Genomic DNA, 27693 nt, shown 5'->3' on the forward strand with positions numbered 1-27693 from the left:
ACACAAAGAGTGAATACTCGGTGAATGATGTCTTAAGGTGCATCCATGGCATCCACTGGATTCCATCTGCATCCGCCTGTGCCCTTTGCTCAGGCGGCGAGCCATGTTGATGTGCTGGTATATTGGACAATCGACAAACGCGAGACGGCTGTATCAAAACTCCCCCTGCCGGCGCATCTGCTCCAGTCGGAAAGCTGCATGACATGTCAGGTGGCGTGTCCGTCAACGTCTTGTCTGAACATTCACTTGTCTCCTGCACAGCTGTCATCGGGCCGTTGGTCTCCTCGTCATACGGAGAGCTTCCGGTCGCTCATTCTCCACATACCACGTCCTAGCCTTTTCATCCTGACCCAAACACACCTCTTTCCAACGCCCTCTTCCAACGATCATGGCCTTTCGAAAAAGCACCTATGGTCGATGGGGAAACTATGGCCGATGGGGCACCAGTAGGGACCGCGGGGCCAGATCGGGCACTGACTACCAGCCTTCGCCGCCCCCTCCCCTTGGAGAACTGATCAAGACGCTTCCCCTCAACGACACCGGATCGGTGGTTTCAGACGGCGAAGAGGACTGCGGCATCTCGAATACCAGGCTCGTGGCGTCCTACAGCTGGATGAACGGCCCCGGTGCCAAGATTGTCGTGCCTGGTGAGCAACGTGCCCGGGCCAGTGAGCCGTCGAGGAAGCCCAGCTAAGACGTGAGCAGGCAAACCTCCATTGTGGACGCCCCCCAAGGGTCCCCAGAAGCTTCGCGAGGATAGTGGCGTCTTCTACCGCGATCGCAATGCTGCGTCGTATCCGAGCCACCCCATGGAGCCGGCCGTCATCTCCATCATGAGGATGCATCCCGAGCCGCTCTCGGTCGACTTCGTTGCCTGCGCAAGCACGCTCGGCAACCTGCTGCGCCACGTGCGAGGGGCAGGCCAGTCCTTCAGGATGCTCGTCGAGGTTGTCGGCCAAACGGTCCACCTCATACGACGAGAGAACTCGCCAAATGAGAGTATCCCAAACGTGAGGGGCTACGGCCACAGATTTCTTGAGGCGTATACTAGCTGGGAGCCGGGCTTGGGGCGGTCCCTGTCCCACCAGCGCATCGTCAAGTTCTGCCTCGGGGGGCTCGACGTGCTCGTGCGGTACGAGGTCGACGGCTATGTAGGATCTGAGCAGCCGCGGGCTTCAGCCGGGGAGGACACGGCCGATGCTCTGGGCCAGATGGGGGGCCTGCGTCTCCATCAAGACGACGTAGTGACAGAGTCCAAGGACGGGGGCCTTGAAGTGGGCAACGCCGGGAGCTCGACGCCTCAGAATCCCATCCTTGGCATCAAGACTCGCTCCATCAACGCCCGGCACAAAGACAACTTGGGCGAACAGATGCCACGCCTCTGGGCCCGGCAGTCACCCAAGCTCGTCCTCACGTACCACACGCAAGGCGTCTTCGAGGACGTGCACGTCCAGGACATCAGCACCGCCATCAAAGACTGGGAAGCCGACAACCAGGCTGCGATTCGGCAGCTCGTCGCTCTGCTGCGCAACCTCGCTCGCGACGCGCTGGCTGACGAGGACGGGAAGCTGGAGCTGCTTGGGAGGGAGGGTGGCGAGCTGGAGCTTCGACGCCGACTGCCCGACGCCGGCACTGCGTTTTCCCGGTCCGTGAGAGCGCAGTGGGAGGACTGGCTGGACGAGGGACGCAAAAAGGAGGCGGTTGACGATGATGGGTTTAGTGACGGGTGGAGCGATGATGGGGGGGCCAAGGATCTCACGGCCTGCGACAGGGATTGCGGCTACTGTGGCAAATGCCAGTATTGAGCTCTGTTCGCTCGACGATGGACGGGATAATTAGATGATTCTTGCAGTTGATCCGAGGTTGCCCGCGAGTTGGTGTTGAAACTTGAATGCTGATTCGCCCAGTCCTTCGCGTTCCTCCACCTGAGTCTCGATCTTGCACTCGACACCCTTCTCGCCGGCACTCACCTGTTTGTGAAAGCGACGAAATCTCGAAAAGCATCGGCCTTCTCCCTTCCTCCCAAGCAAAGCAAAGATCAAGAAAGTACTCCGCATCAAAGTGGCGTCGCCGAGTGACTCACACACGGTAGCCGGCCAGGCCGAATGGGCATGAGTATCAGGCTTACGTCCTGCAGCCATGTGTGAATTCCTTTTACAGGCTTCGTTGTTGCTCGCTGTGCGTCTCCTGCTGCTTCTCGGACCCCGCACTGCATCAAGACTGCATTTGCGCTCGGATGGAAACTTCAACAAGGCACTCGTTTCGGCCATTTGCGTTTCAATCGATTCAGTTGCGGCATCCCCGTACCGCACCCAGCGTAAAGAAACATCAATACTCATTCGTAGCAACCAAGTCTATCCCGTAAAACGAAACCTCATGGGTGCATAGATCCGCACCTCTAAGTATATCGCGGCCATGCCAGTGCGTCATGAGGCCTAACCTGCACAGTCATCCCTGACGACTCGCCACGTAGTGTTCCATTGTCCCTGTAGTCCACCCCTATCTGTCCCAGTTTGTCGTAACCTCTTCTCTATGATGCATATTCAACCCGGATTCGACTTTTCGTTTTACACTGCGCCGGCCGAAATCATCTTCTTGCGCAGGTAGTTCTTGTAGTCGCCGATGGTGCCATCCCAAGTTTGGATGGTCTTGTTCTCGCACACCAGAATCTGTTTGGCGATCTTGTCCAGCAACCTGTCATTGGCGTTAAGACTCACGTGCTCGTCTTGCTCTGTCGGGGACTCTTTCTTACCTGAAGTCGTGCGAGACGACGACCACACCTCCGTTAAAGGCATTGATGGCATCGGCCAGACTGTCAATGGTGGGGATGTCCAGACCGTTGGTCGGCTCGTCGAGCAGCAGCATGTTGGGGCTTTCGATGGCAAGCAGCGCGAAGACGATACGGCTCTTCTGGCCTTCTGACAGCGTGCCCATCAGTGCAGTCTGGGCTTCACCAGTGAGACCGTATCGGCCGAGCTGCTGGCGCCAGTACTGGTAGTCCTGGGACTTTGTCTTGTACTTGTCTCGGACAAAGTCGAGCGCCGACTTGGTCAGGTCCAGCTGCTCGGCACTGTGCTGGGAGTAGAGGCCGAGCTTCAGGTGGGTGTGGCGGGTGACGGAACCGCCGGTCGGCGAAAGCTTTCCCGTCATCAGGCGAAGGAGCGTCGACTTGCCCACACCGTTGGGGCCGACCAAGGCCGTTCGCGAGTCCATGTCGAAGCCGAGTTCCAGGTTGCGGTACAGGTCGTCCTCGGGTTTCCCGGAGTAGGAGAAGGTGACGTCGTCGAATGACAGAACTGGGGGCGGCAGCTTATCGACATCGGCGAAGCGAAAAGTAAAGACCCTGTCGGCGGCAACGGGCTCGATGAAGCCATCGGCCTCCATCTTGTCGAGGATCTTCTGCCGAGACTTGGCCTGCCTAACCAGGTTGGCGTACGTGCCGGCGCTGGCAATGAACTTTTTGATGTGGACGATTTCCTCCTGCTGCTTGTGATAAGCCTTCATTTGGTTGGTATCGTTTTCGGCCTTTGTCTTGTGGTACGAGTCGTAGTTGCCACCATAGTACTGCAGCTGGCGCGAGCGCATGTCAATCATGCTTGTGCAGACGCCGTTGAGGAAGTCCATGGAGTGGGAAACGAGAACGAGCGAGCGGTCCCACTTCTTAAGATACTCTTCTAACCACACGCAGGCCTCGAGATCCAAATGGGCGGTGGGATCGTCAAGCAGGAGCAGTGAGGGTTTGACGAACAGGGCCTTGGCCAGAGCGACTCGCATCCTCCAGCCACCAGACATATCCTTGGTCTTCTTGTGTATCGTCTTCTTGTTGAAGCCGAGACCGGTGAGAATCAGCGAAGCGCGGGTGGAAAAGGTCGTGGGGTCCATCTTGTCCATGTGCTGCGGGCACGTCAGCATTCTTTCTCAAACAAAGCATTATCCGACTCAACAATCAGAACGAGGGAGTGTTGGGAACCCACGTCATAGAGATCAATGAGAACGGGGCTCTCGGGGCCCTCTTCTTCGAGGAGCTTCTCGGCCAGCTTGTCGAGGCGTTCCATCTCGTTCTCTGCCTCGGTGACGACCCATTCCAAGGCACCGAGTTCCGACGGGGGAGCACCCTGGTTGAGCAGATAGATGTCAATGTGGTTGGGGATGGGGAACTCGCGAGCGGCGATGGCCTTGAGCAGCGTACTCTTGCCGCATCCGTTCTCGCCCAGCAAGCCGTATCGTCGGCTGTAGGACAGTTCAAGAGTCGAATCGGTGATGAGGACTCGGCCGTGGAACACAAGACTGGTGCTGGTAATCTTGACGTCCTTGCTAGTGGCGGTCGAGGCCAGTACGCCGGTGGTGACGCGGTCCGAGATGCCGTGCTTGTCCATCTGTTCTGCCAGGCGCTTAACCTCATCCATCTTCTCGCCCGACGTAGCCGGTGCATCGTCCTCGATGGGTTTCCCGTGGGCGTCGAGCTGTACGTCCTCCTTCTTGCCCTTGGACGCCTTGCCGGTCTTTTTGTCGAGCTTGCCCTCGGCGGCCTTCTTGGCGAGTCTCTTCTCCTTGGAGGCGGAAGGCATTTTGGCGGTCTGGGGCGATGCACACAAAGAGCGGAAATGGGAGAGAGAGGCCCGTCACGGGTGGGCAGAAGAACAAAGTCTTGAACACGACTCTGTAAGCGCTGGATTTGAGGCGACGACAGGAACAGACGCCAGTAGAGGGAGCGAGGAGCGACACCCAGGCAATCAATTGGTGTTGGCTGGGAGGCTGATGGTGATGGACGACAGAGGGTGAGACGGCACGGAGGCGGGGTGAATTTTCGCTTTAGTGGGGCTCGGTATCGAGTGGAAATTTTGTACGATAAGAGCCTAAGGCATGAAATCAGCCAGTAAGGCGCCGCTAGATGAAATCGCCACCGCCAAACTCGGCGAGCGTGAGAAGAGCGGAGAAGCCGACATGTCTTTGAAAACCTCGAAAAATCTGTAAATGTGCCACACACGCAATATGGCCAGACAAAATTCCGCCAGTCGTCACGCCAACCAGCCCTGCACCACACATCGGATTCTTGTCCAACTCTGCTTTGGCCGCACCCTCTCGCCGTTCCACGAACATGGTGCAACTGCTTCGAGCGGCTCCTTGCCCGTGCGCGTCTGCGCAGCCCGGGATTTATGCAATATCACCTCTGTCGGCACCAACTGCGGTTGCGCCTCGCCGAGCCTCCGTCGCTCGAGCTCCTCCTCGTCGGGGACGTAGTCCGGATGCGGCACCGACGTTGACGCTGTAGCTTGCTCACTGCGCACAAAAGCCTCATTCAGTCTTGTCGTGGACGACGACGACCAGCTGTCAGGCTGTCCTGGCGGTTCAACGTGGCCATTTCGGGGCGTCATGGCGACGACTTTGCCCTCGGTAGGTTTTGTCGCTGAGGACCGAGTCCGACGTCGTGTTGGTCGACACACGCCTAGATATAGCAGATGCGTGCAACTGCACCACACATTAGCCGGCGCCCGTGTCTGCGACGTGGTGAGTGCTCACTGCAGGCCTGAGATCATCGCTGTGGCGTGTCCTGCTTGGAGCCGGGTTTAAGCGTGGGGCTTATGACCAGCTCTGTGGGATAGGCTTGCAGTTCATGGATATATATGAGCTCCATCCACCAAAACTGAAAGCTGATGCCTAAACAGAGGCCATGCGTTGCTGCTCCCCTGGCAGGTTTGTTGGGCTCTCCGTGCTGACCAAGTGTTACACGGACGCAGGCAGCAGGCTTCTAACAAGAGATGGAAAATTTGGTCATCCATTCACGAGTCACGCACGTACAGTATGTGCTTGTAGGCCTCAGTCGTTCGACTGCGCCTGAAGGTGAGCAGTACCCACTTTATTCTAGAAGCTTTGCTGTGATGCTATTGGCGGCCGTCGTCATAAGTTGAACATGCCACGGGTGATGTCTCGCATCCGAGAATCCGACGCCGGGCCTACCTACGACGAAGTCTCCCGATCCAAGTTTTCATAAGCCGTTTTGGTGTTGAGGCTGCCCTCTCTGTGGCCAGTCACGCCGGGCTGTGCCGCTTCGCCTTGCATGAATTGCGCCTCGGCAAGTCTACTAGGATCGTTGGTGGACCCCGGCTCCGAGTTGAGCGCCATCTGGAGACCGTCTTTCAGCCTGGAGTCTTCGAAGCCCCCTTCCGTCGACTTCTTGCCATGAGGACCGTTGTTGGAGTGGTGTTGGTTAGCGACGTAGCCGGGCGCCGTGCCGCCCTTGGAACTCGACTTTTGCGCCGCACTGCCCAATTTGGCGCCGGAGCTGGTGGTGTAGTTCGATGACTCCATTCCAGATTGTGAAGAGCCTTGGTCAGGCTTGGGACTGCGGTTCGCACCGAAGTCTCCATCCTCTCTGTAGGACGCTGCGGCAAGCGACTCGGGAGCTACGAATCCTGCTCCCTCACGGGTAACGGGAGCGTCTTGGCCGGGGGACACCTTGGGTCACTGTCAGTACAGCACGATAAGCAAGGGCTGCAGATCGGCGTATTACCTTGGTGCCGGCGCTGGGGGGCTTGCGGTCTTGTACTGAAGCCATGGTGGATGTCTTGACTCGGGTGCTAAGTCTTCAAAGGTGATAAAATTTTGATATGTTCATGTAAAGCAAGGGCCGATGATGAGACTGAGAAGACTAGTTTCTCATACGCCTCTGATATATGTCTGCAGCAGATGCAAGTATGACATCATGCTGGATATCTGACGTGTTGTCGAGACTCAAGGCGGACCGGATCATCCTGCTCAGATCCCACAGCCCGGCCATTCGAAACGATTGACGGGTGCGAGCAATGACATCATCCCAGAGGTTTGGGAGGGAAGCACTGGATCTGCGAGAGGGCTTGGCCGATCGCTTTGTTGAGGAGGGGTTGAGAGGGGGATCTCGATCCCCTCACCGAAGCCCCCACCGAACCTCGCCGAACCGTCACCGAGAGCATTTTTAGCGTTTGTCCCAATTTAGCATCTCAACCCCAGGAAAGATATGACAGCATGATGGGAAGAATGGAGGGGAGATGCTCATAGTCGTCGAGTGGGGAGCAAGACGCCCGAGCAGATAGCAGGATCTCGATGGGAGCCTACTATTCGAACAATTGTGCACAACGTCCACGTAACCGAAAGTCTCGTCAAGTTGGCGATCATGATGGGCTTCTAGAGCTGCCTGTTGAAAGCCGGAAACAATCGTGGTGTCGCACCGCTGGCACACAAGGCGAGTGCAGAATCTGCCACGATCCCGCGGCCGCATACAGGTTGCTTCCAGACTCGATTCCTGTCCAGGACAGGGGCTGCCAATGGTAGCATGCACAAGCGTGGCCTGCTGAAGGAGAAGCGAGGATGCGCCTGAATTTGCCAAGCAAGTTTGAATTGTCGGCGGTAATTGGCTTTAGGCGACTCTACCGGTGTTACAGAAGGCGCAGGCTATCTTTGTTACAGTCCGGACTCCGGACCGATCCTCAGCGTCGCCTTCAGCGCTACCCCGGAGCTTCCAAAGCCTGGCGGCCTAGCAGCAACTATTGTGCGCCATATTGGGTTTCCAGAATCGAGCCGCATCAAGGGATAGAATGGCCCGCTGAATACTTTTCAACCGTCTTTTCTGTCCGTCCTCGCCTCCGGATGACAGCGGTGCGAATAGCTATCCTGTGACTGTTGGCTCCTGCAGCATCACTGCCGACGTCCTCCAAGGTCTCGGGACGCAGATATGCTGTAAATGTGGGGGGAAATACCTGCACAGTACGGTACGTGCTGCAGACCATTCTTCCTGCGGGCATTGTCACTTGGTCGGAACTGTGGCGCAGCCAGACAACTGTCAACCAGTCTTGCATGTGGAGCGACAGTCTGAATGCGGCAGGCACAAGCAGTGCAGAATGGAGAATGACGTCTCGTTGCCAATCGGCTGAGAGTTGATGCAACAAGCAAATGGGGGCCCTTGAGTGGAAGTCCGACGATGTCGCAAGCAGGACCCGCGATATGAGGTGATTTCCCAGGCTCTGGCCCACCTGATTCATTAAGCGACTTGGTACATGGGATGAACACACGTAGCAAATATTAGACAGGGACTAATCACGGCCTCCCTCGGGAGACGGCGAGTGAGGAGTCAGGTTTCGGCGCCGAGGATATCGATGGAGAAAGGAGGTGCGCGTACTGCGTGCGGATCAAACAAGATGACGCAGCAGATCAGCAGGAGGAGGCACCGAGAGAGCCTGTCCCCTTCACACAAGCGCAGACACGGAAACAACAAGGAAGGCCAGTAAGACTTTTGTATGGGGGTGGCCTGCTCAGGCCAAGGCGCGTCAAAGCGCGGCATTCGATCATGTAAATTAATTGGGCGACTGGGATATCAAACGACAAATTGAATTCTCGATAGTGCATCCCCTCGTTACTCGGGGGGTTGACTAGCAGGGGTCCGCAAGGCCCCCCCCTCTCCTACGGAGAGGGGGTCACAAAACTTGTTTCTTTGACGGTCGTGTTTCCCTCTATCGCAACTTCAATCTACCGCCACGCCGTCAATTGATGCTATCAAGTCTCAAAACTTTCGCAATATCGTTAACCATACTTCATTTCCATGATGCCAAATTTTCAGCCTGATCAGAGCTTGCGTGCGGCGAATGCGGCGCGAGAATATCTTGACGGCGACTCGCTAACGCGTACAACACGCGCAAATCCGCGCCTCCGCGCGTCTTGACAATCAACGAGCTCGCAGTGATACACAAGACCAATGAAGGCCTCGTAAAGAAGTATATCAGGCTTCTTCGCGCCAATCTGGCTCTTCCAAGCGGGGGAAAGGGAGGCGCCCCTACTGCTCTTACCGATGCTGAAGAGAAGAGTCTACTCTCATACGCAAGACTCGTCGAAGGCGGCACTTTCGCACTCACGGAGGCATGCCTCATCAATAAGGCCAACTTTATCCGCCATCATCGCCGTCAGGGCTTAACTTCTCAGGTGTCGAGATCGTGGCTTACTCGCTTTAAACGGCGGCATCCAGAGCTTGCCATCAGGAGGGCTAGGATCCAGGAGATCACTCGCGCCGGCGCCGAGCTTGAGGTTGACGAGCTTGAGGCTTGGTTCCACGAATATCAGGCCGTTATCAAGGAGCTCAGAATAACGCCAGAAAATCTATGGAATTTCGACGAAACCCTCTTCAGCTTGGGTGGATGAAGGGCTCCTAAAGCTAGTGTCATTACGGATGAAGAGGAGCAGAAGGCCCGTCTTCTTCCAGCCTGGGAATAAGGAGTCGTTAACATCAGTGGATGCCATCAGTGCCGCCGGAAAGCCATTCCTTCTTTCCTTATCCTTAGTGCAAAGTCCCTCCTTGAAGAATACACGATGGCTACAATTAGCGACGACGTTGTCGTTACATATACAACAACAGGATATAACAATAGCCAGCGGGCGTTCCAGTGGCTTCAGCACTTCAACCGCTACTCCTTTGCTAGGAGTAGCTCCTTTAAAGGCCATACTATCGAGAACTGGTTCGGCTACCCGGCTACAATCACACGGGAAGGCTGGGATAAGAGCAATGGGGAACGGCGTACATTCTACACTCAGAAGACGAAGACGGTCTTCCGGCTGCTCGTTATGGATGGATTTGCTGCACACGAGGACCCTGAATTTATCTGGTATTGCGAGATGTTCGAGATCGTACCGTTCAAGCTACCATCGCATACAAGCCACCTCCTACAACCTCTTGACGTTGGCGTCTATCAACATCTCAAACGTGCACAACAAGGAGCCTTAAAGAAGTTCGTTATCGGTGGCGGCACACGCATCTCGAGATTCGACTTTCTCTGCCAATGGAATGAGCTATTCAGCGCCGCGTTTAAGGCTTGTTATATCTTTGTGGGCTTTGAACAGTCCGGGCTATGGCCTCCTGATCCTGAAGTGGTGCTAGGTCCATTACGAGCTGCCTCTAAAGACCGACAGGAGCCTATTTTCCCACAGCTTTTAGCGAGGAATTTGGTGACACCACGTAAGGTAAAGAGTGATCTTGAAGCCAGTCGGAAAAAACTCGGTATCCTAAGCAGCCCGACGAGAGAGATCGTTAATAACGCGTCAGCCTGTCTTGATCTTGCGATTTTAACACAATCGGCTCATACACAGTTTATACAGCATCAGCAAGACCGTATCCAGCGAGAGAGGCGCAGAACCAAGACCCTACGCCGAATCCGAGGCGTTGACGATGGCGCCTTTACGATACAGCAACTACGAGAGAAAGCGGCCGCCCGGCAGCAAGAAGACCAAGAGGCTAGTGCCAAGCGTGCTCTTAAGGATAGCGAGACTCAATTTCGACATCTCCGTGCTATGGATGCCGCACAAACAGCGTCACAGCCTCGTCTACGCGGTGGAGCCGCCGTGGCGGCGAAAGCAGTAGAAGAGGCCAAGTACAGGACATACATTCAACAACTCGTGACCCCGGAAGAAGCTGTCGCTCGCGAGGCTCTTCAAGAGCGCTGGACTACGGCTACGGAGGGCTACCGGTATTTCCTATGGGCAACACACCCTAAAGGCGATCTCACAGCTCTTCCTGATATCGTGGCCTGGTCACAAGCTCAGGAGGAGGCGCGGGCACAAGCTGCTGCCAACGTGGCCGACGAAGACTCTGATATCGATCATGACTATATATCTATGCTGCTTTCTTCAGAGCCGGATCTCGCGCCTAATAGCGACGATGATGAGGATGACATTCAGATCATAACAACACAGCGCCAACGCCCGCGTATTGCGAGACCACCACTATCGCAGCTTCCACTCGAGCAGCTTCCGCCACGGCAGCCGGTGCAATTGAACGAAGAAGACGAGGCGGCGATCCAGGCCGAGCTCAAGGAGGAACGCGTTATCGTGGGTGTATACAGCGACGAGGATAATGAAGAAGAGGATGAGCCGGAGGTTGTTATATATGGTAGACGAATTGCTGTACCAAAGACGCGCGTGCGTCAGGCCTAGAGCATTAGATTTGTAATTTACTAGTAACACCAACGACTGAACCAATTCTCACGAGACTTGACACCTAAATTCTATAGTACCTAATAGACACTGTATCTTTGTTTCAATCCCTAAGAAGCCCAATTGACGGCGTGGCGGTAGATTGAAGTTGCGATAGAGGGAAACACGACCGTCAAAGAAACAAGTTTTGTGACCCCCTCTCCGTAGGAGAGGGGGGGGCCTTGCGGACCCCTGCTAGTCAACCCCCCGAGTAATCATCATGGTCACTGGACTAGTGAGTACCTAGGTACAGTACCTACCTACTTATCTGCTAGTCTCGACCGAAGCTCGGCTGAACGGTGGGGCCGAGTGCACAGTACTAGCGTCCTGTCTGTACCGTACAGGGCCCATAAGAGACGACATCTTACACCTTGCCATTCCGGGCCTCCCCTCCAGCATCGGCAATCAACCTGCTTGCTTGCACAATGACACACTGGAGCAAGGAACTGGCATGGAGATGGACCGTAAGCATTGCCACATGGTGGCAGCCTCGTGTTGCACTGTGAGATTCACCACGTGCTCAGCCACACGCTTCCCTCGTCGGCGCGCATCGAAATACGAGCACCGGACAGGCCCAACGCACAACAAGGATCAAGCCCCTATTTCCCCCAGCGGCAGGGGATCGCATGTGCCAGGCGCACTGTCATCCATCCCTGTGCACGTCCTCTCTGCATCCCACAAGGATCCCAAGTGGCTGTACCAAGCATCTCGCCCACGCCGCACACGACCCTTTTCGTACCGCCCTGGAGGCATGTGTGTTGGCCATGAGCTCCGACCCGGGTTTGCTGTTGCAGGCACCAAACAATCGTTTCAGAGACCTCGGGCGGCTGTGGTGAGCGTATCGCCGCTGTCGCTCATGGCACAAGACGCTTCGTGATTGGACAAGGATTTCTCAGACGGACGGCTCCGCCTCCCGCCGAGCCAGACAGCGGGGGCAAATCACGTCTCCAGGCGGGCCGGCGGTGGATCTCCCTTGCCCCTAAACCGGTCATCTTGGCACAGTGTTTGGAGGGCCGCGGCGGATCCTGCGGATTGTACAGTGCTGTCCGGGCCTGTTGCACAGTACTCGTCCAGGCCGTCCCCCGTCTCCCTTCCAGACGGTCCGCGCAGCGCCCTCGACCTTCACACCTTCGGTCGGGACAAAGATTGTCGACCTGCCTGTTCTCTTCATCTTCTTTTCTTTCCATTTTTAATTTGTTCCATCTGAACAGCCTCCTTGACGCAGTGTGCGTCGTCCTTCTTGTCGCTCCTTCAAGACACTATTCTCGTTTGATATTGCCCTGTCGGAATTCTCACTCATTACCCAGCCCAATCAACCGACGGACGTTCCCCTTGTCAAGCAACCACCAAGATTCCATCACGGCTTCGTGTCTTGACACACCTCGCTCCGCATCCTTGTCGGTGCCACAGCCATCGCCATGGCTTTCGCCAAGCTGTCCCTGTCGCTGCTCGCGCTGGCGGGCAGCGTCCTCGCCGCCGACCTGGATCCCATCGAGATGAAGGTAAGCGCTGACGACTGCTGCTTGCCGGCGAGGCTGACCTGTTTCAGGGATCCAAATTCTTCTACAAGAATGGCACCCAGTTCTTCATGAAGGGCGTCGCCTACCAGCAGGACACGGGTGCCGCCGGTGCAACGAGCGAGCAGACGTCCAAATACGTCGACCCCCTCGCCGACGAGGACAAGTGCAAGCGCGACGTCCCTCTCCTTGTTGAGCTTGGCACCAACACCATCCGAACCTACGCCATCAACCCCGAGTCGGACCACTCGGCCTGCATGAAGCTGCTCCAGGACGCCGGCATCTACGTCATTTCCGACCTCGGCGAGCCCAGCCTGTCCATTAACCGCGACAATCCCCAGTGGAATACGGAGCTCTACACGCGCTACACCAAGGTTGTCGACGAGCTCGGCAAGTACTCCAACGTCATTGGCTTCTTTGCCGGCAACGAGGTCAGCAACAACAAGACCAACACGGACGCCTCGGCCTTTGTCAAGGCCGCCGTCCGCGACACAAAGGCCTACATCAAGAACAGGAAGAATTCTCGCTGGATGGGCGTCGGCTATGCCGCCAACGACGATGTCGACATTCGCAAAGACATTGCCGACTACTTCAACTGCGGCAAGCCGGAGGATGCCATTGACTTTTGGGGCTACAACATTTACTCGTGGTGCGGTAAAAGCGACATGGAAAAGTCTGGTTACTCTAAGCAGGCCAAGTTTTTCGAAAACTACTCGGTCCCCGTCTTCTTTGCCGAGTACGGCTGCAACCTGCCCAACGGTGCCTCTGGCCGCATCTTTCAGGAGACTGGCGCGCTGTATGAGGACGAGATGACCAAAGTTTTCTCCGGCGGCATTGTCTACATGTACTTTCAAGAGGACAATGATTACGGTGAGTCTAGGATCTCGCATCCCCACGCACTCGCTAACAGGTCCTAGGTCTCGTCAAGGTCAGCGGCGACAAGGCCACCAAGCAAAAGGACTTTGAAGCGCTCAAGAAGCAGGCGACGTCGGCCTCTCCTCGGGGCGTTGAGCGCGACTCGTACAACCCGACCAGCAAGCCCCAGGAATGCCCCGACGCTAAGTCTGAGAGTTGGAAGGCCAACTCTGCCCTGCCGCCCACGCCCGACCAGTCTCTGTGCGACTGCATGTCCAAGTCGCGCACGTGCGTGCAGAAGAAGGGCATCACGGCCAAGGACTACGGCTCCATTTTTGGCTTCATCTGCGGCGAGGCGCCCGAGATTTGCAAGGGCATCCAGGGCAACGCATTGACGGGCATCTATGGTGCCTACAGCATGTGTTCGGACAGCGCCAAGCTCGACTACGTCCTCGATGCCTACTACGTCAAGATGAAGAAGGCGCCCGACTCGTGCGACTTCAATGGCAAGGCTGGCCCCCAGAGCGGCTCCGTGCAGTCCTCTTGCAGCGACAAACTGGCCAAGGCGAGCGATATTAACAGGCAGGTCGCCACGGCCACGGCTCCTGTCGGCGGTGGTGCTGCCTCGGCCACGGTTGACAGCTTTGCCCCCCCCGGCGCCCCCATGGCCCGCCTCCTCAACGTCGGCGACTACGCCATGGGGCTCTACATGGCGGTTGCGCTCGTCGTGGGTGCTGGAATGGTTGCCCTGTAGATGTGGGGATGGGTTTGTTTCAATTAACATTGCCGATGTGTCTGGGATGGCGACGTGTATACCTTTGCTCTGTCCATTGGGGAGGCCCGGCTCTATGGGCCGATTCTGTGCATCGAGGTGCTGGTTTGCCAGTTATATTAAGATGGAAAAGAAATGCATGGATTTAATTGACCTGGTGGAAACTGAAGCTGTGTGTCCATTTGTCTAGCAGACGTTTGAACAAGGTGGCGGATAAACTTTGAACTGAGCGTGTGGTCCATCAAGGTTTACAACTTGCATTCTACCAGAATTTTGCACCTCACCAACTGCTGCCGCCCCGAGTCGTTCCTAAACCCGCCCTCCAGAATGACAGACGCGCCCCAGCAGCCCAAAAAGACTGGCCCAGGGCAGCCAGGAGAGGCGAGGACCGCAATGGAAAGCTGGTGCGTTGGCAGCCGACGGCTAAACGCACGACTGGCTGGCGATGCAAGTGTGGCAAGAGAATGGCGTTGCGGGACCTGTGGCATCATCAAGCAGGAGTCGGGCAAGAGGAGGCGTCTATGACTGCCCTGATGCGGTCCCGTGACGTCAACCAGTTCTGCCCTCTCCTCTCGTCTCACCTCAGCGTCGTCCCTCGCCCAACGATACAAAGACATTAATTGACTACCCGCCCTCGACCTCGCCCTCGGCCTGCTCCCTCTTCTGGTCCCTTGTCTCGCTCGCCGCGGCCACGCTCTTTTATTCTCGCCGCTGCTTGGCCATGGGGGACGAGCCTGCTCAGTAGCACCCGCAGCAGAGTATGCCTCCCACACCGATGCCCGACGCTCGCGACGCCTCGCCGCCCCGCGCCAGACAACCGCTCGTCCCGACCGTCAAGGCGTTTGTGGTCCGCTGGGTTGCTCTCAACTGGCTTGACTGCCTCTGCATGCTTGTCCTTGCCGGCGTCACCTTTGGCGTTCGTCTCTTGCAACTGCTGTTGCGGCCTAACATCTGACGCTTCCAGGTTTACCACTCGCCCGTCCCCGTGACGCGGACGTTTCCCATCACCTTCAACGGCTCCGGGGACATCATCTTTCCCGAATGGGCGTATCCGTATCGTGGCTGGATCGTCCCATCGTGGGCGTCGGGCGTCGCCTCCATCGGCGGACCCATCATCGTCTATGTCGCAGCGCAGGTCCGTATCAAGTCGATCTGGGATGCCAGCTGCGCCATCATGGGCTCCATCTGGGCCGTGCTGCTCGCATCGCTCTTCCAGGTCATCGTCAAGCAGCTTATTGGGGGCTTCCGGCCTTACTTTCTCGATGTTTGCATGCCCGACCTCTCCCTCGCCTCGAGAAACGAGACGGGCCTCAACGCCGTCGGCTTCCAAAAGATCATGTACACGACAGAGGTGTGCACGCAGCCCGACGCAATGAAGCTCAAGACGGCCATCACGTCCTTTCCTAGCGGCCACTCCACCGCCACCTGGGCCGGCTTTGGCTTCCTCTTCCTCTGGATGAACGCCAAGCTTAAGGTCTGGGCCGACCACCGGCCCGCCTTTTGGAAGCTCTCCCTCACACTGCTGCCGGTGCTCGTGTCCGTCTGCATTGCCTGCTCCCTCACCATTGATGCCGCCCACAACTGGTACGACATTGTCGCCGGCTCCGTCATTGGCGCCGTCATGGCCCTCGCCGCGTACCGCGCGTCGTACGCGGCCGTCTGGGACTGGCGCTTCAATCACATACCACTGCAGCCCAAGGAGGCCTTTCCATACAGCGGCAAGGGAGACGCCTACCTCGCCGCGCACACCTTTACACGCAGCGTGGGATGGGGGGCGAGGCGCGAGAGGCCGGGCCCGGGCATGGACAGTGCGAGGAGCAGCGGCGCTTTTGCTCACCCGCGTGGGGAGGCCCAACGCGTGGGAGACGAGGCTACCGGGGGTGAGGGGAATGGAAGAAGCAAGAGGCAACCGCTGACAATGGAGGAAGCTGTGTGATACTCTGCAGGCACTGGTCTTGTATTCTCTATCCTGATCCCCCATCGCTATGATTCGCCTTGTCCTTGACAGGAGCAAATGATGTATTCGCTATGCATACATGTGTGAGTAGCATCGAGCCACTATCCGTCCAGTGTATGTACGGACTTGTGTGCTTATGCAATGACCTTTTTTCCTTAGGGGCTGGGCTGCTAGACTCAAATCAGTGGTTACGTTGAGACACCCGGCCGAGCAAAGACGGGAGCCCAGAAAGGGATCTACTGGACTTCCCATCCCGTGCCTGGTCCAGCGGTCCTCTCCCGGTTCACAAGTCTTGAGGCATCCATCGAGGCCGCTGAATCCAGGAAGACTCAAGATATCAATGTAGCCCGCCAAGCATATCAAGTCCACTATCCTGCGAGGCCTTGATATTTCGTGTCGCCTATCTAGGCACGCGAATCAGGATCGAGACTGTAGCCTTTCATGTAGTGAGTCACTTGATCGCATCGCGACGCAATGCCACATTCTGAACCTGACAAACCCTGGTTCTGGCTCAGTGGGAGTATATCGCTTCACATGCCTATTTGGTCCGGCATACTGTAGCACCTTGCCTAAAACCTAAACTCCGAGCTTGACACATTGGTCGCATTCAACTCCCTAGAGCCGGCGCTTTTCCTCAACGTGGGCAGCATGTCCACTCTTCGCAGGCAAACAGACTGTACATAGGCCACAATCTCAACATCTGTGCAACAATCTGCCACCTTTCCCTGACTCGGCTGATGGACGGCAGATAAAGCTGGGCAGTGCTGATTGCAGGCCGTGTCATCGCGGCGACCCTTCAATTTGAGCCGGGGGTAGGCATGGTTCTGGATCTGTGACTGAAACAGCTAACTGTCAACTGATAGTTGACTGTTTTTCACCGCCAATGTCTTCCGCGCCGTCGACTGCCCTACCCTTGACCCCGACACGGGCATCCTTCGCTCTGACATCAACGGCCTTGTGGTGCCAGACGGAGCTACGTCGTCCCTCATGCTTGTGACTGGGATCCAGCTTCCCACCGCCGAGATCAACGCCATGGCATCCAACGCGACAGGCCTAGCAGCTCCGTATGGATCGATGGATGCGAGTGAGTTCATCTGTTGCACCACAAGGACTGAGCTGGTCAAAGTCTTTTAGTATACGTCCTGCAGTTTCTGGGAGGTCCCCCGAGTTCGCCAGCCTGCGGAACAGCCCTGTTGGTTGGGAGCGTAGCTGTGAGTTCCGATTCACAACCCGGAGAGTGGCTTCTTGGGCCCAAGATTGGCAAGGAATTTTGCAGGTAAACCCGCGCGATGATTAAGCAAGAGTTTAGCGTACCAGGACATGGTTACGGCTACTAGCCATGTGTAAGTCTTGATACCCATCCTTGGGCCGGTCGTAGACCCGTTAACAGTCGATTTAGACAATCTATGAGTGCCGGCATAGAGTGCATATCTACAGTCTCGAGAGACGGGCGGCAATGGCTCTACGAGCAGTCGGACTTGGTTTGTTCGCATCCATGGGCACAAGGCGGGGGGGCGTGCTCAGCGTGCAACGTGAAAACTGCTCTGTCTGGCCACCGTAGCTATTCAATGTAAGCCCCGTTCTTGAATGTATGAGTACTACTATTTGTCCAAGACAAAATCTCTATTTAGCCTACACTTGCAAAAACCTAGGGTATCTTAGTATCACTCGTTAGTACTCTGTGCATACTGCCTCTTAGTTTTATTGCAATGTTAATGGCGTACCAGCATGCTCCAACTATTCTCCGACTCTGCTATGAATCTCCTATCCTTAACTTTATAGTCTAGCAAGCACTAGTCTGATTCTTGTTAATCGAGCTTTATAGGGCGGGCTTTCCTAGATATATTCCCGCCTGCGTCGCTTACCGGGCCGCTGCCTTCGCCTTCGCACCTAGAATTAAATATTAGCCCTGCTTGTGCCTATATCATATAGACCGAAACGCCCGTCTCCGGAGGATCCTGGCATACTTGTATGTCTCTTGAATGGTGTGCAGGGCCAAACGTACTACTTGCGATAAAGACTGGCTCTCTGTGCTTGAGCCTTACTAGCATACATCGAAGAGTTAGGGCAATCGGCTCTAGTTCTGCGATATATAAGTTCTAGTAGTCTTGAGCCCGTAGGGTGGCGAAATAGTTCGTCATTGTTTCATTCTTGTTGTTGACTCTTGTGTCTCGCACGGAACTTCCATGTCGACTTTACCTCGTATATCGGACGAGCTCGTCGCAACCACGATGCCTTACACTTTCACAGCCGGCTAACTTGCCTGGCCAGGATCGAGATCACAGAGTACGCGGATGCGATCTTCCCACGTACTCTCGAATGAGTTCCAGTCTTTGACTTGCTGTTTCTCCGTATATAAGTGATCGGTACCTGAGCTGTAACGCAGCTCCGGTGACTTACATCTACAGCGTAAACATGGATTAAGTACAGATCGAGTATATACCCTAGAGTGTTACTCGGCCAAGACTAGAACTCTGTTCAGCTAAGAGTCTCTTTCAACTCTCCCTCTTTTAATTGGTAGATGTGCTGCATTTGTAATTAACGTCAAGTTTATATACCTCATCAGTCGATTTGAGGTTCACATCTTATACATCGCGCTCACCTCGCGCGGGGGATAAACCCTTATATTAGGGCCCCATCCCAAGGGGGACCCTTCCCATACTGGCTTAGGGACTCTAGTATGCTACTGCTTAGTTAAACTCCCTGGAAACCCTTTATATAAACTTACCAAGTAAGCATATATTGACCGTCTATAACTCGCTTAATTAAAAAGAAGTAAAGCTATTTATATAGCTTTATATATACAATGTAAGGCTTAGTAGCTGCTATATAAGCTATTGAAACCGACCTGTATAGCTGAAGCAGGTAGTAGAAGTAGTAAAGTACTTCCGCTTTTAATATAAGATAGTGATCTCTTAAAGGAAGAGTAGTAAAGTGTAGTCGACTTAAGATAGGAAACCTATTATTCTTTCTACGAGAGAAGTGACGATCAGACAGAGAATAATGAAATCTGAATATATTAGCAATCTACGCTACGATTAAACTTATAGAGTCTTACTATTTGCATAGACATATTTCTCTATTTACATAGAATTTCTTAAATTCCTCTCTTTTAATTAGCGGGTAGATCCGCTTAGTAATTAGTACTCGACCTTATGTATTTTTTAATCTCTCAAAAGTCGCGATCTTACACGTCGCACTCACCTCGCGCGGGGGATAAACCCCCACAGTAGGGCCCCTCCCCAAGGGGGACCCCTCCCCTACTAGCTCGGGTGCTCGGGTGCGCTTGTTCGTAATCGAGGCCTTCTTAGTAGGTACCTAGGTAAGGCAGGCAGCTAGGGGAAGTATAGGCAGTACCTTAAAGTAACTTTAAGGTACTTTAAGTTTAGGTGCTCTATATAACTCTATATAAATAGAGAATTTTGTCTGTGCAAATAGTAAGACTCGAACTTATAATAGTAACCGGTTGTCAAGACAGGAGACGTAGACTCGCGATAAGTAAACAGACTAGGCAGTTTACATCATACTTATAATGCGAAAAGCGGAGGCTCGAGTATAGGGCAAGAGTAAATCGTAAGGCTTATTGAGTGTTTAAGTCGAAAATCGAGGGTCCGTATATAGAATGGTGTCGCGGTCTCTAGGAGTGATCCCTCCGGGGGGGATAAATCGTATTGCATGGGCTCCCACTCGCCACGACCAATACTACTATGTGTAGCTGTCAGAGGGAGCAGACTGACGGTCTAATCCGCACACGTATAAACTCCGGTGAAAGAGGCAGGTCAGACACAAGGACTTGAGTCAGGTATCGATACAGTAGAGGAACATTGCCCTAATCGGGATACACGGGAATTGGCACTGATTCAGGGCCACCACGGGTCCCAGATTGGTATCTATTCGTATAAATACCCCCTCAATGTCGCACAGATAGATAAAAACATGCATCATCGTTTGGACTCAATTGTGCCTGCCCTTATCCTTCCGCCCGCGCTCTCAGCTTGCTGAGAGTTATGAGCCAGTTTGCGGTGCTCTTTATCCTTCGCATTCCTCTACCAACTGTGAGGCTATCACGAATCTCAACGCACCATATATCCTTCACCCTTGGGGTTGACGCGAGGAAGAGAGCAAAATTCAGGGTCAACACCCACAACTACGCAGAGTCAACGTGACGCGTGCATCCCTCGCAGGAGGTAAAACACACGATGACACTAGGCCCCCAATATCAGAAGGGGGAGGTGTACATCACCACACTCAAGGAAAGCCTTGACTGGACCCCATGGATTAGGGGTATCAAATCATGGGCTCAAACGCACCACATCTGGGAGTACGTTAACCCAGAAGGGACCGTGGTGCTCGAGGAGCCCCTGAGGCCTAGCTGGGAAGAGCTACTCGAGAAGGTAGGGCAGAGGCCCCACCGAGGAAGCTTTCCCAACGAAGAAAATAAGTATAAGGCAGCAAGGAAGACTTCAATGAGAAGCTTCAAGATGCCAAGGACCTCTTTAGGTACAAAGAGAAGACCTTCCAGGATCAATTGGACCGCTTCAAGGCTAGAGAAAAGCCATGATGCAGATCGAGGAGGTGATAAAGAAGTCCATCAGTGAGGGGCTCCAGGGCGAGACCCTGATACAGCTGACGCCCGGGACAAGATCAAAGAACTCAAACAGAAGGTTCTCCCCTCAGCGGAGGAAGAAAAGAACCTTATCGATGAAAGGTATCATCAAATCATCAACAAGAAAGGAACCCGGGACTGGAATGCCTGGGCAGAGCAACTGGACCAAGTCATCCTGGATTCAAGAGACCTAGCGGTCTCGACTATTAATGACACAAAGATTCGTCAGGACTTCCTCAAAGGGACCGAAGAATGGGACCCTAGCTGGCCCATGACGATTAGGCTGCTGGACGCACTCCTGGAGAGAACAGGACTCCCAGCAACCCCTTTGCGCACCCTGATTGCCGACTTTAAAAGGGAGGTTGGATTCAGGAAGAAAGGGAAACCTCAGAAGCAGGGTGGTTTTCCATACATGGAAAGGCCTGCAATCGATAATCGGTATCGGCCCCACATTTATTGCAAGTATTGCAATACACCTTTCCATACTTGGTCCGTGCACGACGACAAAATGTCACTGAAGACACCTTCGACAAGATGGACAAATTCACACCATATGGTGAATTAAAAATACGAAGTAATTGATTGAGCTCAATGATAATGTCCAAAAGAGAGGGTAGGCAAATCTTACGTGTTTTGTTCCAAGACGAGGAGGAAATCAGACGGGAATTTGCACGAATTCTCACGCCACGGTCACGCCACCGCCCTTCCCTCTTCAAGACATTGTTCTTCACCCAATGCTTCAACCAATTCTCCTTTTCAATTTGGTCCGCATCCAATTGTGCCCTTTCCCAGGAGATCGTACGACGAGCCCTGAAAACACCCGTTCCGGCTCGTCGCTCATCGCTGGCATTGATAGGATGTCTATTGCCATTCGTGATAACTTCGGCCGTCGGTTCCTATGTCGCTCTTGAAGCCACCATGATAAAGCAGTTGTTGGCGCAATCTCATATGGATCACCTGAGATGTAATCTTCATACTCGTCTTGACTTGTAGGTCGAGCACAATTCTGCAGATTTCTTGAAATACGATCAAATGCATCAAGGCCATTGTCTTCTTCTTCGTCCAGTACATGATACGAAATTGTACCGTCGTTTGTATTTCGGTAAGAGTAGCAAAGGTCTTTGACCCGTTTGAAAGCAGTTTTATGCCACTTCTTCTAATTTGAGTGGATGTACGTCGTGCGATAGCTTGGATGAAGGACCAAAGAAGCGGCGTAATAGGGCGAATTCTCTTTATTGATAATTTCTTGGTCAAGGTAGCCTTTGAAGACACGGCCCAGATCCCACGCTTGCCCGTAGAGTTGATCAAATCCTTCGATGATGGACGGTTGAAGAGGAGATAAATTCTCTGCGACGTTGATGACATACTTTCTTGCCCTCAGGGTGTTTTCGAAAGCTGGCGGTGACAGAAGTACTGTAGGGATCATTCTGGGGACAATAAAGATAATATATGAGGCGGTTCCTGCCTTTGAACTCCGCTTCCCCTAACCCTTTTACTACCGGTACATTACTGCCAGATGAGCATGTTTTCATGATCCAAAAGCAGGTTTTCTCTTGTCTTGGGAGATATAGACGCGAATGAATCCGAAGCAATGGATTCAGAATCGAAGAAACATAACTAACACAGGCTCAGAATCCATTGTCGCCAGGTGATAATGGTATGCTGTGGGTTGGTGGTGAGGCTGATTTTGTGGATGTGCGGATTTGTAGCGGGGGGTTCCAGGCCCACAGCCCCTGTAGGTAGCCCCCTGTAGGAACCCTTGTTAGTGGCGTGGTTCAGCCAATAGTATGGAAATACATGGATCCATATCCATACCTATTCCATGCCATTCATGGAAAGGGTATTTCCATATTTAGATATGGAAAACCACCCTGCTCAGAAGACCCCAGGGGTCAACAACGCAAACAACGCTCCAAGATCATCTGATCAGAGGACTAGGAATGGCCCAGAGGGGTCACACAAGTGCCCGGCATGTAAGCAACACTGGGTCAAAAAGGATGAGTGGTGGGAAAGCTGCTGGACCTTTAGAGCGATGTTCCAGAAAGACCCCCCCGAAGGATGGATTCCCAGGGACCACCTTAAGGAGGCCATCAACCAGCACCTTAAGGAGAACCCCTTGGACAAGACCAAAGCCATGGAGTGGAAGCCAAAAGCCAAAGACATCACAGTCCCGCAGAATAACAACAACTCGAGCAAACAGGCTAATACAGTGTCGCACGTGCATAGCACTAATACGAGTGAAGACTCTCTCGAGGACAAGGCCATCTATGATTCAGGGGCTAGCGTACATGTCTTTAACGACCTACGATGGTTCGATGAGGATACCTTCACCTGGGGATCGTCAGAAGAAGTCCGGGCAGGAGAAAACTCCCCTCCAAGTCAAGGGGGTAGGCATGGCCGTTATCCCAGTGAAAAACGGGATCAATTTGAAGCTTGAGAGCAGCTACTACATCCCAGAGATGCCAACAAGTGTGTTCTCAGCTCGTCAGGGGATTGTTGCGAAGATCTATTGGAACCAGGTTAACGGCACACTCTACCATGAGCCCACAGGGCGCACTCTGGTCAGTCTGCAAGAAATTGAAGACCAATACGTTATTGCAAGCCTCTCAAAGCGGCCCCAACACAGCGTCTTTGTCACAAGCAGGGCTCCTAAGCCACCAATGGGTGGGCAAGCAGACCTTTGGCACAGACGGCTAGGACATCCGGGGCCAGAACCCTTAGCCACCTAACCAAGATGGGGACCGGCCACGTGTGAATGCGAGGTCTGCGCAACAGGCAAGGCAAAGAGGCAGGTCTCCCGTGAGGAGCCCACTTTACGACCCAGAGGGGCCGGAGCTCAATTTAGCTTCGACTTACACCCAGGCCCGGTGGCCGGATTCGGGGGTGAAAAGTACTTTGCGCTATTCACATGCATAACGACCAGGATGAGGTTTTATTACGCATTGAAGAGCAAAACCGAGGTCCGAGATGCCTTCAAGAAGCTGACATCAATGCTAGAAACCCAGTACGGGATAAAACTGATCAACCTGGCTACTGACGGAGAAAAAGCCCTTCTAACAAAGGAGCTAGTCAAATTCATCGAAGGATTGGGCATTCGGGTCTTCCAGTCAGCTCCATCCACGCCCACGCAGAATGGGCATGCAGAAAGGTCCGGGGCCGTGGTCAAAGAAAGGGCCCGGCTTATGAACCTGGACTCCCGCATCCCGGAGGAGCTCTGGACCGAGACCTACCGCACAGCAGTGTATTTGCTCAACCGTACGCCACTTAAAGGATCTGATCATAGCTGGAGAAGCCCACACGAACGATGGTGGACCTATATGAGGACCACAACCCTCTATACGGCCACATCAAGCGAGTCCAGCCGAGCATAAATCACCTGCGTGTCTTCGGCTGTGTGGCCTACCCAATGACAATCACTGCGTTGGAGCATGTAAAGTCACATAAGACGCAGTCCCCGCTTGAGCAGAGAGCTCATATCGGTTACCTGGTGGGCTACAGATCGACCCATCAATATGTCGTGTGGATACCTCGATCCGCCAGACCAAACTGATGGTCTCGGCGAATGTACAATTTGATGAGTCAACAATGTACGATCCGAAGAGGGAAGAAGACGCGGAAGCCTTCCAGGTCTATACATACGATGTTCTTCGTCAAATGGTGGCGATAGACGTCCCTGACGACGAAGACATAGAGGAAGCAGGAGTGCAATTACTCCGATGATGAGACAGATGACGGAATGACGCCGTACACCTCGGAGTCAATTGCGGCACCCTCTGCAGACGAGGCGACACAAGAAGCACTGAATTTGAAGACTTCGATGAGGGCTACAACGGACAGTGCCTATATTTCGCCTCCAAGCACTTCAAACAGTAGGGTGGAGGAAGAAACCTCGCCCTCCCCACCAAGCTCTGTCACCACTAGCGTGACCCAGCAGGAGGTCACACACCACGGGAGTCAGGACCCGGAGGTGGAAAACTCAAGCATTATCTCGAGCCCTACGCGGACCGACCCGGAGCCTCAGGTATCATTAGGCACGCCGATCCTAGACGTATTGAATGAGCGATTGAATGAGCCGCCTGTCGATCCGGGGGGTGGTGCGCTCGAAGAGCCACAATGGTCAGAATTCGAGGAGCTGTCTCTGGGGGGTGGGGAGAGCCCGACCCCAGAGTCACAATCACAACCCGAAAAACGACCCCGCAAGGCGAGGGACAAGTCTCAGGGGATAAACCCCGCCAATGTGCTTGAGGGCAAGAGACAGAGGAAGCCGAAGAAGGCCTTCATCAATAACATCATTGCTAATGCCTCGAAGCACAGGCTTCACGTTGAGGATATGCCTCCTGTGCCAACCTCCTTTAAAGCCGCGATGGCTTCGGAATACGCCTCCCAATGGATAATGGGGATGGGGCGTGAAATTGAGGACCAGATGAAGCTCGAAACGTGGACCAAGGTGGCCAGAAAGATGGTTGAAGAAGCCGGCCACTTCATAATCCCGTTGCGATGGGCAGTGTTGCTAATAATATAAACAATACGTATATTGGCAATATGGACCCCTCGCAATATTATTGTACTGTCAAGAGGTGCGTATTGTATTGCGCAATATGGCATTGGTCCATATTGTATTGTATTGCCAGTGACCCAATATATTGCCAGTAAAACAATATATCCCGTATATCCCACGTGACCCTCATTATTCAACCGTCGTTGCTGAAATATCGTCACCCTGAAAATCCTGTATCCCAAACCATGACTTCAAGCACTCCAATGCCTGAATTACATCACTCCCAAGTCGATTTCGACGGTCTGTGATGGTTATTTTGCCCCAGAGAAGAGTCTTTCGGGCTCAGCAGACATTGCGGGAATTGACAGTATATCCACCGCCATTTTGCTCAGGTATGGGTAGTTCTTTTGCTGTGTTTCCTCCAGCCACCATGCGAGGGCGCTTGTGAACCCATAAACCCGTTCAGACTTACAATATCGCTCGTACTCGTCTGTGATAAGTGCTGGTTGTAGGTGCTTGTTTCTCCAATTCAAGAACTCGTTCGTGGTCGTCAACGGAACCTCAGATAGAGAAGGCGGCTCCACAGGTTTATAATCATCCCACAGTGTCTCCATCAGCTTCTTTGACGAGTCAGCCCACTCCTTCTTCCAGTTTTCGTGTATGTAGTGCCATTTATGCGAAGGGTGAAGCACAATCGCAGCGACGTAGGCAGGCGATTCGTCAGTAAGACAATAGTACTTATCCATCTTCGCCCAGCCCGAGTTATACATTGGTGCCATAATCGGATCGTCGATATGTGCCTCTTTTCCTGCTTCAAATTGCGCCAATACGAAGTCCATAGCCAAGAGAACATTGTCAAGAGTTGCAAACGATGACTCAAGGGCCTTTGTCGTCATTTTAAGCTTCTCCAAGAAAGACTTGATCTTCTCGAGGATGACCCACTCCTCGAGGGCTCGTCTCCGGCACAATCTCCTTCCACCCATTTGTTGAATATCCCTCGACTGCGCCTCTAAGATGCAAGGCCGCTCGTAGCATGGTGTACCACGAACTCCACCTCGTGTCATTATCTCGCGCAAGCTTGCGATTATGGCTGATGGCCAGAAACTTTGGCGACGCTGAACACTACTTTGGACGAAAACCACGAAGTTGTGGAGCTTGCCAAGGGGACCCTTTTCCGCCACGCCTCGATCTCTTTTAGTGTCACATTATGCCCATCACGTTCGTCGTCTTTGAGCTTCTCATTATCGGTAACGAAGAGGAAAGCTTTGGCGGCAAGGTTGATAATGTGACCTTGGCAGCGGAGTCGGTGAGATTTGGGATCGTATCGAATGTCATATCGACGTAGAAGGCCTGTAGATGTTAGGGCCAGTCAGAAAAACAGTGCGCCGTACTTACCAAGGGAAAGAGATCTCATCATTGTATCGTTATTGCCTGCATTGTCCATCACAAAATATCCAAGGTTGGAAGCAAACCCCAGTCATCAACCACTTCCAAAATTGCCCTTGCCAGGTGATATCCGTCGTGCTCACTGTCGATGTCTTTCAAAGCCAAGACATGGTGTTCCAACTGACTGTCTTCTGCAACGTAATGAGCAACTACGCCTAAGATGGCCAAAGAGTTGGGGGAAGTCCATAGGTCGCAGCTGATATGAATTTTTGACTTTGCTGACTGGATGCGCTGCTTGACCTTCTCCTTCTGACCTTCGTACTGCCGCATAATCCATTTCTTGATGGTCTCGTGTGTATCTGGAAGCCAAGTATCGATATCGGCGTTGAGGTAGGCTAAGAATGCTCGGAATTCTGGGCATTCCACAAGCCTAAATGGGAGAGAACAGGACGTAATAAACCTTACGTATAAAGCTTCGAGCTGGTCTGGGTCGATCGAGTCTCCGGATTGATCGTTGAGCCGACGGCGTTTTCGGGGATGTTCTTTGGCCATAACACGAGCTATCTCGAGAATAGTTCGTATATTCGTGACTTTGGCTGTTCGTGGCGCGCCTTTTGGGAGGCCGTGACCGTCAGGAGGAGGATCCGTAAGGTGCTTGGCTGGGGCCGCAGTTCCACCGGAACAGCAATACGTTTTGTCACAGTGTTTGCAGCGCCATTCTTCTTTTCCGGTCCGCTGATTGTAGTATTTCGTCTCTATGTCCTCGTCTGGCATATGAGAAAAGACCCATGATGTTCTTGGCTTGGCCGAAGGGTTTATGGAGGCCGTGCGAGGTTGCGACGATTGGCATTCAGTGGTTTGGGTCTCATCTGGATCATGCAACCGTGGGCTGGAAATCTCCGAGTATTCGTCTGATATTGACGAATCCCGTCGCGGCGATGTTTGAACAAAAGGCAGGCGTTGTTGAGGCATCGAGATTGCTTGTAAGTCCTGGGGTGGGAAAGCGGTTGAGGAGGAAAACAGTGTTTGGACGGCGAGCCGCTACCCTGTAGGTCTGGATTTATACATACATTTACGCGTTTCCGTGCGCCAATAGGAAGATTTTACGTCCTG

At 53.7% G+C, this 27693-nt stretch overlaps 7 protein-coding genes across 7 annotated transcripts; 5 read left to right on the plus strand and 2 right to left on the minus strand.

Moving 5' to 3' along the window:
• Nucleotides 1–388: 388 nt before the first annotated feature.
• HRG_06188 (geranylgeranyl pyrophosphate synthetase) lies at nt 389–1805 on the plus strand (the record flags this gene model as incomplete). The annotated part of the gene is made up of 2 exons (XM_044864659.1): nt 389–647; nt 706–1805. 2 exons carry the CDS (start codon nt 389–391, stop codon nt 1803–1805), a joined length of 1359 nt encoding a protein of 452 aa, XP_044721191.1.
• A 762-nt stretch (nt 1806–2567) lies between these two features.
• Nucleotides 2568–4568, minus strand: HRG_06189 (ABC transporter domain-containing protein; the record flags this gene model as incomplete). The annotated part of the gene is made up of 3 exons (XM_044864660.1): nt 2568–2694; nt 2753–3894; nt 3975–4568. The coding sequence occupies 3 exons, from the start codon at nt 4566–4568 to the stop codon at nt 2568–2570; spliced, it is 1863 nt and encodes a 620-aa protein (XP_044721192.1).
• Nucleotides 4569–5958: 1390 nt separating this feature from the next.
• On the minus strand, nt 5959–6556 carry HRG_06190 (uncharacterized protein; the record flags this gene model as incomplete). The annotated part of the gene is made up of 2 exons (XM_044864661.1): nt 5959–6456; nt 6512–6556. 2 exons carry the CDS (start codon nt 6554–6556, stop codon nt 5959–5961), a joined length of 543 nt encoding a protein of 180 aa, XP_044721193.1.
• Nucleotides 6557–8575: 2019 nt separating this feature from the next.
• On the plus strand, nt 8576–9165 carry HRG_06191 (tc5 transposase DNA-binding domain-containing protein; the record flags this gene model as incomplete). The annotated part of the gene is made up of 2 exons (XM_044864662.1): nt 8576–8654; nt 8711–9165. 2 exons carry the CDS (start codon nt 8576–8578, stop codon nt 9163–9165), a joined length of 534 nt encoding a protein of 177 aa, XP_044721194.1.
• Nucleotides 9166–9333: 168 nt separating this feature from the next.
• On the plus strand, nt 9334–10950 carry HRG_06192 (DDE superfamily endonuclease domain-containing protein; the record flags this gene model as incomplete). The annotated part of the gene is made up of 2 exons (XM_044864663.1): nt 9334–9888; nt 10108–10950. The coding sequence occupies 2 exons, from the start codon at nt 9334–9336 to the stop codon at nt 10948–10950; spliced, it is 1398 nt and encodes a 465-aa protein (XP_044721195.1).
• Nucleotides 10951–12407: 1457 nt separating this feature from the next.
• HRG_06193 (glucanosyltransferase domain-containing protein) lies at nt 12408–14115 on the plus strand (the record flags this gene model as incomplete). The annotated part of the gene is made up of 3 exons (XM_044864664.1): nt 12408–12491; nt 12539–13376; nt 13424–14115. 3 exons carry the CDS (start codon nt 12408–12410, stop codon nt 14113–14115), a joined length of 1614 nt encoding a protein of 537 aa, XP_044721196.1.
• A 778-nt stretch (nt 14116–14893) lies between these two features.
• Nucleotides 14894–16069, plus strand: HRG_06194 (PAP2 superfamily domain-containing protein; the record flags this gene model as incomplete). The annotated part of the gene is made up of 2 exons (XM_044864665.1): nt 14894–15049; nt 15098–16069. The coding sequence occupies 2 exons, from the start codon at nt 14894–14896 to the stop codon at nt 16067–16069; spliced, it is 1128 nt and encodes a 375-aa protein (XP_044721197.1).
• Nucleotides 16070–27693: the final 11624 nt, after the last annotated feature.

This window comes from Hirsutella rhossiliensis (genome assembly GCF_020360975.1).
Source record: "Hirsutella rhossiliensis strain HR02 chromosome Unknown scaffold00005, whole genome shotgun sequence".
Lineage (NCBI taxonomy): Eukaryota > Fungi > Ascomycota > Sordariomycetes > Hypocreales > Ophiocordycipitaceae > Hirsutella > Hirsutella rhossiliensis.